Source organism: Nyctibius grandis, chromosome 10, assembly GCF_013368605.1.
Source record: "Nyctibius grandis isolate bNycGra1 chromosome 10, bNycGra1.pri, whole genome shotgun sequence".
NCBI classification, from domain to species: domain Eukaryota; kingdom Metazoa; phylum Chordata; class Aves; order Nyctibiiformes; family Nyctibiidae; genus Nyctibius; species Nyctibius grandis.
In genome coordinates, this window is record NC_090667.1 from 27,460,096 (window position 1) to 27,473,320 (window position 13,225).

General features: G+C 46.0%; 1 protein-coding gene across 1 annotated transcript; it reads left to right on the forward strand.

Moving 5' to 3' along the window:
* Positions 1-1,304: 1,304 nt before the first annotated feature.
* On the forward strand, positions 1,305-4,053 carry SNTN (sentan, cilia apical structure protein). Its single transcript, XM_068409668.1, has 4 exons — positions 1,305-1,414; positions 2,048-2,082; positions 2,872-3,011; positions 3,895-4,053. Exons 1-4 carry the CDS (start codon positions 1,305-1,307, stop codon positions 4,051-4,053), a joined length of 444 nt encoding a protein of 147 aa, XP_068265769.1.
* The last annotated feature ends 9,172 nt before the right edge of the window (positions 4,054-13,225 follow it).

Here is a 13,225-nt window from a genome sequence, read left to right on the forward strand (position 1 = left end):
ATGGCAGATTACTAAGCCTGAATTCTTGTTTAATTTTAGTGTGTTAATTGATGGGATAATGAGCATTGATTATATGTGTTTTGGCTGCGTCATTGCAATTACAAGCTCTGTTTTATTCATGAGCCAGTCCTAAAGAAAGCACTAGAGATCTAAGACAGCTTAAACCTCTCAGAAAAAGGCTCTGAATTGTTTGAGTAATGACACTCTTAGATGGAAAATTAAAGGTTCTCTTTTCCCATGCTTTTTAAGATAATTAAAATCCAGGAACAGTAAGGTGGTGAACATCCTTATTCATTAGCCTTCAGTAATTTAGCTTCTACTAAATGAGGAAAACATTTTAATTCTCTAGGCCATCTGTTGCAGTCTCCTTTGCTTGTCCTGTTACATAAAGTCTCATTCTGGGTAGTTTTAACATCAGTATTGTATCCTTTCACCAGGAATGATGAGCTGGATGAGGTAGTTGAAGTCACTGCCTATTAACAGACCACCCTGGGATTAAAAAGGCCACTTGGTCTTTTAGGTCAAAGTTATCCTGTCTGGACACCTCCAGGCAAAGGATCCGCAGAAAGGAGACCATGCACAGAGGTAGGCAGCGTGATAAGCTGTGTGTTTTCTAACAGCGATATCCATGCCAATAAATAACAAAGTTCATCGGAGCCCTTCCAGTTCCTCTGATGTGCGACTGCTCTGCCATATGGCTCCATGCTGCTTTGGGAAGCAGGCAGCATCCGTCCGGGTGGAAACCGAAGCAGAAGCTCCGTGCTGGATGCTGCTTTGCAAGAGGTTCAGAGGAAGAACAGAGCTCCTCTTTGCACTGCGCCAGGGGAATAAATGTTAGAGCAGGAGCGTGCTCACCTAAGATAAATGCCGGGTCAGAATTAGGAGATGCTTGGTTTCTGACTGTCTATGGGAACAACTCACTTTATAGCTTGGGGCAAGTTAAATTAGCCCATGCTAGAAAGGTTTCCCATTAATATGATAATGGGTATAGCAGAATGGATTCAGTGTCTTAGTTATTCCTGATGCAAAGTTACATCCCTAAGACCTAAGAGGACTCAGGCTCCATTAATTTGGTTTGTTTCTGTCAAATTCTCACATAAAATCAAAGCCACGCTACTTGCCAACCTAGCAGTGCTGCCTTACAGGGGCTGCTTCAGACCAATGTACTTAGCCAGCTCCGTGATCACCAGGTGGTGTTTACATTACTGATAGGGCAAGCAGGCTGCTTTCACAGGGCAGAGCTTGAATTCACCTGTTTGCTATTACTCGAGTTGCTTAGAGATCACAAACACGCCAGCCTCGAGATGTGTGGCTGCAGAGCAAGCATTCCCAGCACGAAGCAGTACTCGGTCAATCAGCCAGCTCCTGCTTCCACCAAAAAAAGCCCTTTGGCTGCAGGAGACATGCCCAAGCGGTAAGTCATCACTTTGTTCGTTGCCTCTCTGGTGATCTGCCATTTGTCTTGAAATTCATTATCTGGATGTGTTTGTCGCTATCACAAGCAATCTCTTCTGCTGTACGTTGGCTGCTCTGTAATTAGTTTCCAGCACTTTAGCAAAAGTAAGCAGGCTTTAAGTTTTAATAGAAAGCAGGGAGTTGCTTCTTGCAGATCTGAGTCCTGCTGGGAATAAAAGCTATGTGTCTGCTCCAAACTGGGAGTGCTGGTGAGTGGGGGATTACAGACCCCTCTATACTTCCCTGAGGATGGGCTTAAAACTGACAAACTTCCTGGAGCTCTTTCATCTTCTCAAGAAATGACTTGAAGGATGTTGCAATGCCCCTCTCTTAAAATTATTTAATAGGCACCTTTAATAACAACTCCAGGCTACTTGCTTAGGTGAAGAATTAGGAGCTGTGTGATGTTGTGTGCTACTTGTAAAGGCCATTTTCGTTTCCACTGTGAAGGAAAGCCAGTCTCCCTTAGGAAGCCCTGAGTTCTTGGGGGATCAAATGAAACAGAAATGAGCAAGCCCACTCATGGAGAAACTATATACACACACAAAATTCACCAGGCGATAACTGTGCCTCTCTTCTCTCTCACTACCAGCATACCTATAGCCAAGCAGCTGGCGTCAATAAAAGGTAAGGGGACCCATTCGTTGCCCCTTGGGGGTTCAGGTCTTCCAAGGCCACAGCCCAAGTACAGTGAATCCTGGTGACTTAGCAGATGGTGCAGACCCTTGGCCGGTGTAAGATGAGAGTGCCTCACGGGTCCCTGTGCAACGTGCTCTTGCATTGATCCGCATCTCCTCTCCTGCTTGCTTTTCCCTTAAAACCCACAACCCAAATCATCTGTGGTACCTGATGGTAACTGAGGACTGTGAGCTTCCAGTCTTTAGGATGTGGCTCAGGAGTGGGAGGGTGAATGCAGCCAAATATTCCAGCCAAAATCCCAAGCAGACTGTAACGCTGAAGTGCAGCGCTGATGCTCAGACACGGGCATTTCTGTTCAGCCAGACTTCCAGATGGGCCACGTTTCCCTGACAAAGGATCCTGGGAGCCCAAACGCGCCCAAAAGATGGCCAGTGTGGCCTGTTCGCATGGCGTGGCAGGTCCTTGCTGGGTGCCCAACGTGAGGGCAGACCAGATGGGTCTCACACATCACCTTGCATTACCACTGCTGCGTGCCCCAGCTCTGATTGAAAGCTCCCTTTTGGGGTGTGTTTCCGTGGGACGTGAGGCATGTTGCTGGCCCACTCCAAATAAAATCTGGAACAGGTCCTCTGTGGGTATAAACAGTTTCAGTCTCATTAACTTTAATGAAACTACACAGTTTTCCACCCACTCAGGATAGTTCTGACACATTCCTTTCAATTATATCTCAAATGCCACTTTTTCTGATAGGCTGGTAACTTTTTTTCCCCTTCCTAGCTCTAGGAAAAGGCTCAGACCTTGAAAAAGCTTTTGCTACTGCAGCTTTGGTGTACAACAACTCTGCTGACCCTGAGGGCAAACTCAGCAAAGCTGAAACCAAAAGCCTGCTGCAAACCCAGTTTGGGGGTTTCATACAGGTGAGGGGGTTTGGGCAAGTGGGTGACACTGGGCCAGCACCAGCTGGGTGCTTTGGGTGCAGGAATGGCGCCTCGGGCTCTGTCTTGCAGCAGGGTGGGCATCAGTCCACGAGGTAATCACAAGTGAGATTTTTAGTGATTTGGTACAAATATCTTCAGTGAATTAGTTGTTTTATGTTGAACCTGTATTTAACACAGGGCTATGGGGGGGGGCGGGCAGCAGTAAACCACTGTTGACATGCCTGCTTGCAATTTTTAAAGAGAAAACAAACAAACCAAACCCCTTCAGACAATGAGAAGAGACTGTATTTATGAAGAGAAGAAACCCACTGCATTTAATGAAGCACTTGGCAGTTTGCCAGAGCACTGACCCAGCCCCAGGAGAGCCAGCCCTGTGCTGCAGAGCTGCACACACTGTGGGCACTGGTGGGGCTGCTGGGACAAAGGGAGCAGAGAGCATCTCTCCATCCATCACTGACCCCCCCACAAGGTGCAGTGAAAAACAGCCAGCTATGGTGAAAATCAGCTATATCGGCACCTGTGGCTGTGAAGTTCTTGCAGATTTTCTTCTAGCAGTAACCAGCTACGTTCATCTCTGCCACATTTTCAGTCATGACCAGGTATCTTTTAAAAGATGTATTCTGGATTCAGGTGGAAACTTTGGGGACTGGTTATTCTCCTGTCTGATTGCAAAAATATTTCTGTTTGAGTTTCTTGGGATACCTTTAGAAAAACTAATGTGAATGTGGACACAGAAACCCGAATGGGAAGATAGAAAATACCTGAATTTTTACATAGATGTCTGTCTTTTTTTTTATATATTGCATAAAAGGGACTTCATGCTTAACCTTTTTTTTTTTTTTTCATTTAAAATTCTCCACAGGGCCAAGAAAACAAACCAAAATACCAGGAAATAATTTCTGCCCTGGATGAGGAGTCACAGAACAAAATTGATTTTGAAGATTTCATGATCTTGTTAGTCAGTCTCACTCTAATGTCTGACCTGCTGCAGGAGATCAAAAGTGTGAAAACCACAAAATGATCAGTGCTTTAAAAGAAGAAATGGCTTCGCGCTTTATAAGGAAAGCAGGAGGGTACCACACACAGAGATGACACGGAGTGCCTGGATACACTGTGCTGTTCCCTTTTAAATGAAATAAAGTCTCGTCCAAACCTGGCTGAACTCCCTCCTGTGTAGGAACGGTCCGTGGAGGGAAATGTTGGTGCTCAGGGCTATGTACGTGCTTTGGGAGGGTGTGCTCTGGCCTGGCTCTCAATGAGTCCTGAGGCCTCAACACCAGTTAGCAGCCTGGTGCAGCCCCCAGCCCAGCTCCGTGCTGGGGGAAGGCAGCCCGCGCTCTCCCAGACCTCTCCATCATCTCCCGCACCAGTGCAGGGGGATGATGGGGAAACTGCTGCAAGAGCATCCAGCCCCACCTCCCTTCAGGGCAGCAGCATGCATGGCATGGCCAGTCGGCTCCCCAGGGCTCTCCCAGTCACCCCAGGGTTCTCCAGCCCCGAGCAGAGTGATACCGGTGATGGGTTTCACAATTGGCAGCGATGGCAAAATCTGTTGCAGCCTTTGGTAAACATTGACTTTAGTCTGTGTGGTTTCCAACCCACCATTATCCCTTCTGAAAGGAGCATTTACTTATTTTTATTTCCTCCTCCAGCTGACCTCTTCATTCAGTGATCACTATGGAAGGAACTTCAACTCCTTTTCTGGGGTAGAAACATGGATTGAATGTGAGAGTCCCTAGAAGGCTTTTCCCATTACTAAAGTAAAGAAAATATAGCACAGCCCTGAAAAGCTTGTTTGGGAGGCACGGGTGACTTTGAAAGCATAAATTTCCTAATATCCCTCTGTTATAACAAAAAGCCAAAAGGAACAACGTTGTGAAGACAATTAAGAAAGAGTTCTTGAAATTGCTAAGGCCCTAACACAGTTTCTGTTATTGCTGAAATGTTTCTTAATCCTGCATGACTTGAATTAATGACTTAAGAACCTCTTATCAGATCAGTTCATTCTGTCATCTCATCATATGCAAACCCTTTTTATTCTAATGGAGTGTGTTGTGCCCTAGCATCTCCAGTCTCTGGCTTCGATCAAAAGCCCCTTGTGCTAAGCACAGAGAAAATTCAAAGTAAGAAGCAATTCCTGAACAACCCAATAGCGAAGATATTCAGATGGTAGAGAAGGAATCAGAGGCACAGGAAAACCAAGTGCCTTGCTCAGTGCATGTAACAGAGCTGGAACTGGATGCCAGTCTACACTGGGCTTCTCGCACAGAAGACCATGGCTTGCCAAGAGGCACCATGATGGTTTCTGCAAGAGTTTCTGCACAAAGTGAATAGGATGTGCAAGGCTTTATCTGCATCTGTCCTTGAAAATCCCACCTGATGCTCAAAATCAGAAGGATGCACTTGGAAGAGCCCCAGTATCTTCTTATAGTTAGGAGTAGGCAGAAGTTTGCAGCTTGGCTGTGGCGGATGCTCTTTTATTAACTCAGACTATTTGTGGCTGCCCTGAGCACTCAGCTAACGGCTTCGAAGCTGATCTGGCATAGATAGCATGTCTGGCTGCATCTTTGGGGAGCTGGCTAAAAGCTTGCTTTAAAGGTTACTACTGTGCTTTATTTTGGTTCCTACCTTGCTCCGATTGGAAGCACTGGGAGTTCATCATCGATTTCTCATAGCCATAGCAGAACCCACGCGAGTGCTAAGGAGTTGAGCAGGCAGCTAAATCCATGAAATCTGCAGGCTCCTCTGTCTCAGCAAGTGTGAACATCATATCAATATCTGATACCCCCTAGAAGTGAAGGCAGCATGAAGAGCAGAGAGTCAAAACCCGACTTCTGTGGGCTTGGGGTTGGGTTGGGATTTGTGCAGCTACACTGTCCAGGTGTGAACAGCCACCCTGGGAGGCTCTGCAGACTTTGGATCTGAGTTTAAAGTTCTGTTCTGAGAAGTCTGAGTCATTTCTGCAGTTACATGAGCTTTCAAATGACTGCCAGAGGAGAAATGGCAGTCAGGGAGAGCTTCAGCCTCAGAATTCAGCTTCTATTTCCAAATATCAGCTCAGGAAGGAAGATTCATTCTCGTACTTTAGTTAGCACACCTACAGCTTCTCCCCATGACCTCTTTCTTCATATCTGACCTTAACTCTATGGCCTGCTGGACTCGGAAAGTTTTGAAAAATCTGGCTTTAGTCTAATCTCTCAGGTGCTCTCCCAGATTGCAGGGGAGCTCTTGCATCCAGCCCGCTGACTTTCAGGGCTGAGCCACGGCAGAGTTTTGCATGTTGAACTTTCTGCCAGGAGCCCAAGGCCACACGCACTGTGCATGCAATTTTGTGTAAATCTTTCAGGAAAGAGAAGTACGCTCCCCAACCATCTTGCTGTTATTGCACCTTCAGAAAGACCTCCTGTCTGGGGCACTGAGGAAACCTTGCAGTCTGAGAGACATTTTGCCTGTCTCCTCCTCCCTCAAAGTAAGTGCTGTGTTACTTTTTCACTTAAAATAAAACTTGCCTTGGTTGCACACACTTTGCAAGTATGTGTGCGATGCACACCCCACCTCGGTACTTCCCTGTGTCGTGGCCCATGAAAGCTTCTCAGCAGCTGCTTGCTACATCCACTCAAGGGGTTATTGCAGCAGGTCACTTTGCAGAGAGAGGTAGAGGTTTGCATCATAGCCCACCAAGGCAGCAGTTAAATTGTGGCTACATGGTAGGAAAACCTTCTCCATGAGTGTTGGAATGACTCAAAAAGGTGCTACATGGTGCATCCCCTTAGGAGCTCACTACAGAGCAGATGAAAGGCTTCATCCCAGAATTATGTTCTCTCCAAAGTGTGACAGTTTGTGAGCCACAAAGGAGCACTCTGAAATGTCTCCTGGAAAAAAGAAAATCTCTTTGTTTCAAGCTCAGTCAGGGAAGCTAGACAGAGAATAGATGGTGTTTTTATTGCTTTCTAAACTGACATCTTTTAATTCCTGTGTTGACTTTTACTGCAGTCAGTGGTTTACAAGATTTCCAGTGAAGCTATGTCGTCTCTCCTCGCTTTGATCATCTGCTGTTCCCTCACCCTGCAAGTGTTTATAGCCCTAGTTCTGACTCCTCCTCCAGCAAAGGTGAACAGCAAATGGTGTTCAGCAGCCAGATACATCAGGCTGCCTCTCTAATCCCCAACCACACAAAACAGCCATTAGACTTAGACAGATTCAGAGTCATGGGACTTACCTTTTATTCATTGTTATTGTAGGAGTGAGTTTAAGCTATGCATATCCATAATGAGAGTCAGTGCCAGCATCCAGCACGTACGGAGGAGGTGAAACTGTGATCCTCCAAAGTGAACATAAAGAAACTCAATGGACTGGCCCAAGCCCAGCACCGGTTGTCTGTAGCAGAGGCTGGTTGTGCCTATCTGGTGTACTGCCTTGGTCATTGTTCCTCCCATTCAAAGGTCCCAAAAAGACCAACTTGGAAAGGATCTCCTGCACAGAGAATCACAGGCGGTGCTTGGTTCCTGTGAGCCAAAACGCAAAGTGGGTTTTATAGCGAATGAGCGTGTAATGGCTTGTCAAAGAGACAGTGACTCTCAAACAGGGCCTGGAGTACCGAGGGCCTCTGGGCAGGCAGGGACCCCCACTGCCCAAGCTGTCCTCCATGATGGCTCCTCATGCAATGACAGCACGAGCTGCAGCCCCTTGGAGGGAGAGGTGGCACCTTCACGTTTCTAACACCCACAGTGCAACCCCTGGAGCCAAGGGACCAATTTGCACTTGTAATTTCCTCTTCATTTTATTCCCCCTGCCATGATCCAGCTTTCTCAGTTGCTCTCCACCGGATCTTGATGTCTAGAGGAACACAAGCCACAGCAAATGCTCCTGTGAAGCTGCTGCTGAAATCAATGAGAGACCAGGACCTCTTGGGTAGAGGGAAGCAGCTCCTCAAGTAGGCATGTTTCTAACCCTCCAGTAAAACCGGCAGCCCAAATGGATGCAGAAGTTCATCACTGGTCAAAATCAAGCCCCTGCTTGTCCTGAAATGATCAATAAATGATGTAGAGGATATCAGGAGATCTTCCACCCTTGCAACCTCCTGCACGTAGCAGCTAGTTGGCATCCGGGCAGCCTAGCATCACCAGAGCAAAGGAGAACAAGCATCACTGTAAATGATCTTTGGTGGAAGTTTTGCCTTGCTGCATGTGACTACTGCGTGGCTTGTTAAGTATTAGTCAGTGTTACAAAATGAAATACGAGCTCTCTGGAAAGGCAGCTAAAGCTAGGACAGCTCTTGGGCTGGATAAATGGATTGTATGCTAGGTCTCTGCTTGAGTTTGAAAAACAAAGCTGGCTAGTACTGGAAACGGTCCAAGTGTTCTTACAGTGGGGATAAGTAGAAGGATCTACAACCCAACCCTGAGATCTTTCCTTCTCCTCTAGCGGTGGCTCCCACCCTTTCTTTGGTTCCTTTTCCCAGGAGTATGAGATTGGTTTACTTGGACACCTGGGGCTGTTGGAGGAAGCCTGTGTACAAATGTTGGTGGATTTTTCTTAATCTAATTAATTGTTCTGCCTACATCCCCACAGGATGCTCTTTTGGGGTTTGTTTGGAGACAACGTGCACTAGAGATATCCAGGTTAAGCATTATATGACAGAGTTTGCTTCTCTAAAGCTGGCAGGGGCAAAAACCACATCAGGAACAGAATGCCAAGAGGTAAACTAAACATCCTTTTTCCTCGGACACTGTAGCTAGTGTCACACCTTCCCTGGGTTTATGCCCAACTCTGTGGATTTTATAGGGTTTTGCCTAATTAATTAATGAAAACAAATTGCAAAATTACCTTCTTATTAAACTGATCTCACTATGGAAATAAGACTGATTACTTCCCTGACAAACTTTAATTAGGCAGCTACAACAAACTGTAATAAAGAGCACAAGTTACAAACAGATCACACTAGACGTGGCTTTCTCAAATGCTGTGTTAATACTGGGCAACATACCCAATGATTAAATTATATGGAAAAGCTCTTTTTTCCTCCTCTGGTAAAAATCTATGGTATTCTTAGAGGAAGAAGAGTTTATAAAAAAAAATCACATTAATAACCCACACATCAGTGAGTGTTTATCAGTAGCTTCTTTCCAACAGCAGCTCTTAACTTGCATGTTCTGCAAGACTCAGCCATTACAGCGCTCTTTATCACCTCTCTAAATTTATGCCTGTAGTACACATGACCCAAGGTTATTGCAAAGCCTCCCTGGAAGAGAAAAGCTTTATTACCTGCACATGTACTTCTCAATTTGTCTTTCCTCTTCTGGCTTTTTAGTGCTTGGATTCAGCTCAGCTGAAAACAGAACACAATTTGAGAGCAATTTGCATAAGAATTGTAAGCAGAGGCCCACACAAATTAGGCATTAATTAAGGAGCACCTAAAGCCTTCTGCTGAATGCATCCTGAGGCAAAGCAATGCTGGGAGTTCTCAAGTATACGTGAGGGGAAAGAGTGGGTAAGCACATCAAATAAAAGAGCAACATTTAATTCCTCTCAAATATTTATTATAGCCCTTGAGACCGCAGGAGAGCCGCAGACTTTTTACCCCTGTTACAGGATGAGGAGAGCTGCCCCTGTAGCAAAGCTGGGTTAAAAGGAAGGCTCTTCCTGACACATCTGAATTCATCCAGCAAAGCCCAGGCCGAGCCAAGCTGGGGACGCCGGGCTCTGGCTGCGGAGCGATGGAGGGAGAGGCTGGGGGTGACGTTCTGGTGTCCTGGGACAGGCAGGCGGTGTGGTGGAGGAGGCAGGTCTCTGCTGCCCGATGCAGGGTCCAGGGGGATTTACCTCCTCTGCGGGAGTAAAGAGATGGCTGGTGTAAAAGGAGAGTGAGCTTTGGACTTGAAGGAAGCTCAAGGATGGGTCCAGACACTTCTGAAACCTGAAGTGAGAGTTTTTCTTATGATGTTGGATGCATACGCCTAACATGGTGGGAAAATGTCTCCTAAGGAAACTGGCTTTTAACGTCACCAGGTGGTAGCCATGCTCCAGCTGTGCCTGCTGCCCCCCAGAGCTGTTATAGCCAGAGCCTTCAAAGGAGAATACTTTGGCTCTGGTTCTCTCCTGTCTTCTAGCCCAGAGAAATGTTTAGTGGCTCTCCCTTAGGCATTTAACTGGGAGCTCTCAGCTGCTGAGAGTTACAAATCAGTTCAGAAATTCTGATAAAGGGAAAATGTTCTTCTTCTGCAGAGCCCTTGGGAGAGAGGTCAGTGTGCTGGACTGCCTAGGCTGAGCAGACTGGAGAGCTGTTCTGCACTGCCTTACAGGTATGTAAAATGTCTCCTTGCATCAGAGATTTATTACATACAAGAAAACAGATTCTTGTACAAGAAAGCAAATGCTGGTATTAATCAGAGTGAGGGGGGTTGTTGGTGGCCTTAACCTAACTCAACTGTGAAGCTGTCTTGAGCACAAAGCTTGCACCCTGGTAGCTTTAGAAAGGTCCAGTCTGGTCTTGCTTCCTTTTTTTTTTTTGTAAGAGCTTGGGAAAGGCAGGATTGTCCCCTTGAGCTGGAAGCCACATGAACTGTCTGTGTGATCTCCTGTGACCTGGGAGCGTTTTGCTGTTGACAATTATTTCATAACAAGATTCCTGGCTAGATGTATGCATCCTTATGAGTACTATGAGCTAACAGGGGCCAACAAGTACTTTAAGATCATTGAAATACCCAATCAGTTTGTTAAAATAATAGACTAGAGCGTAAATTATTACCTAATAAACAAATGGACTGAAACAGTTATGTTTTTAAACTCCATGGTACCAATTGCTGTAACATCTCAGATCTCTGTAATGTCTCATAAAAACACATGCTGCCCTTATGGGCTCTTCTGGAAGCTGTTTGCATGGCTCTGGGCAGAGAGCAGCTGTCCTGGTTGCCTGTCCAACTCGCTGCGTGGCTGGGATGGAAACGGGCTGATGCAGCCCAGCTGTGTGTACTTCCCTGGGGGAGAACAGTAGGGTTTGGCTTCTGGGACTGTAGTGGTGCCCAGCTCAGTGTCTGACACTTAGTTTGCTCTGAGGGAATACGTTTAACTTGCTGCTAAGATGTTTCTGCTGTCGTGGCTCCACAGAGACCTGCGTGCTGCTGTGTTGCATTTAGTCTTGCTAAGTGCCTCCCTCCACATCCTCCCTGTGAGAGTGGCTGGTGCCTAGTACCCAGGGAAAGACCCTAGCAAAGGGGATGGCTATTAGCTTTTTTATATATATGTATACATATATATGTGTGTGTATATTAAAAAAAAATCTATTTTAAAAATATATATTTTGGCTTATATATACACAAGCTATAATATATATTTTATGTATAATCTGTATAATACATAGAAATTAATATATTAGCTATATATAAAATATCTCTGTGTGCATATGCATGTACAAAATCTCCTCCAGTTTTCACTATCCTGACTTCTCACCTACAGACTTTGTCTTGCTTCCAAATGACTTTCTAGGCTACTTATGACTACAGTGAGCAGTACAGACCGCTGGGTACATCCTTCCTCTGTGGAAAAAACTGGGGCTTATTCCTGCTCTAGTGGGGTTTAGTTTTTTTTTAATCCCTCTAGTTATTAATGCATTAAAGGATCCTCCCTCTCATCCTGTGACATCCTAGCAGCTTTAAGTGCCTTGGAGAGGGGCTTTATCAAAAGCCCTCTGGCATTAAAACGCTGCTAAATGGAGCAGGCAATCACTCTGCTGGTCACCCCTTCTCTTGTGTGCTGCTGAGACTGTGCCTTCCTCTGCCAGGAGCCAGCCTGGTCCCTCCCTGCTGCAAATGCTCTTGACAAAGCTCTCCCCCAGGTTGCCAGGTACTGAAGCTAATGGGTCTCCATACTCTCACCCCTATCCCAGGGCTCTCTCTTAAAACCTGGTATCATATTTGTTGTTTCTCATGTCTCTGGTATTGATATTAATGAGAGAGGGTTATCACTCCACCACAGGCAGTTGTGGGAAACATCTGTGGCAGATGATCTTCAAAAAAATACTTTTTTTTTTTTTTTTTTTAAATCTGCGAGCTGAGTACTAGCTTACTGGCAGTAAGAATGTGAAGAGTACAAAGAGTTCTCTCCTGCTAGTTAGAATCCAAAAAGTGCCAAATATTTCGTGAAGGTTTGGGTTATTTTCTGGGATGGGATACTTTTTTTAAAAAAAATCTGATTGTTCAGAAACTCCTCCACTTTAATACAGCCCATTAGTTTATACGGAGATGGCAGAGGAAGGAGGGCCATGACAATAGCAGAGACCATTGGAATGGGCTGCCCAGGGAGGTGGTGGAGTCACCATCTCTGGATGTGTTTAAGAAAAGACTGGACATGGCACTTAGTGCCATGGTCTAGTTGACATGGTGGTGTCAGTGCAATGGTTGGACTCGATGATCCCAGAGGGCTCTTCCAACCTGATTGATTCTGTGATTCTGTGACTTGCTGGTTTGTCTGTAACACACTGCTGCGTTGTAACTGCACCTCGCTGAAGGTAATTACTGCAGAGAAGTAATTGGCTCTTTCTCGAGAGACCCCCTTTCACAGGTGCATGTGGTGGGAGCCAAATGCCGGGTCCCATGTGATGTGTGCTCAAGTGAGCTCTGAGACACTGTTCCAAAGCCAGGTGTCTCAATTATTCATTAGTTAATGGTTCCTTGGGGACGTAAGGAAGGCTGGGACTTGGGAGGCTGTCTAGAAACACAAGATCAAAAATAGAGGGGGTTTATATTATTTAATTTACAATAACAGAGGTGCTGGTGATGCTCTGTGTGAACCTGGTTTCAAGGAGGGGCACAACCCTAAATCCTCCCTATGGTGAGCGGACTGACTCAAGGAGCAGCCAACAAAAACCCAGCCAGCTGAACCCCCAAACCTGTGCTATGGGGTGAGGAGGGGTGAGCAGGGCCTCCCTGGGAAGCGACCTTCCTGGGACTGCTGTGCTACTGGTGGAGCTCTAGGAGATGGACTGGTGACATATGATGCCTGTACTGGGGTAACTGGAGTTACTCACACCCAGAGATGTGTATAGCTCAATACCACGTGCTCTCCTTAAATGTGTCTTAGCCCAGCCAACTCCCAGTGCTCTGCTCATAGGTGCTAGCCTGTGTTAACAGTGCAAGCTGCAGAACTGCTCAGACACCCAATTTGGAACAAATATCCTTCATCAAGTGTATCATCAC

What these genes read in the sequence shown, in the direction of transcription:
- SNTN (XM_068409668.1), top strand. Translation starts at nt 1,305, where the DNA reads ATGTGTGGCTGCAGAGCAAGCATTCCCAGCACGAAGCAGTACTCGGTC. An exon ending in GCAGCTGGCGTCAATAAAAG is followed by an intron (nt 2,083 to 2,871) that starts GTAAGGGGACCC and finishes TCCCCTTCCTAG; the next exon opens with CTCTAGGAAAAGGCTCAGAC. An exon ending in AGTTTGGGGGTTTCATACAG is followed by an intron (nt 3,012 to 3,894) that starts GTGAGGGGGTTT and finishes AATTCTCCACAG; the next exon opens with GGCCAAGAAAACAAACCAAA.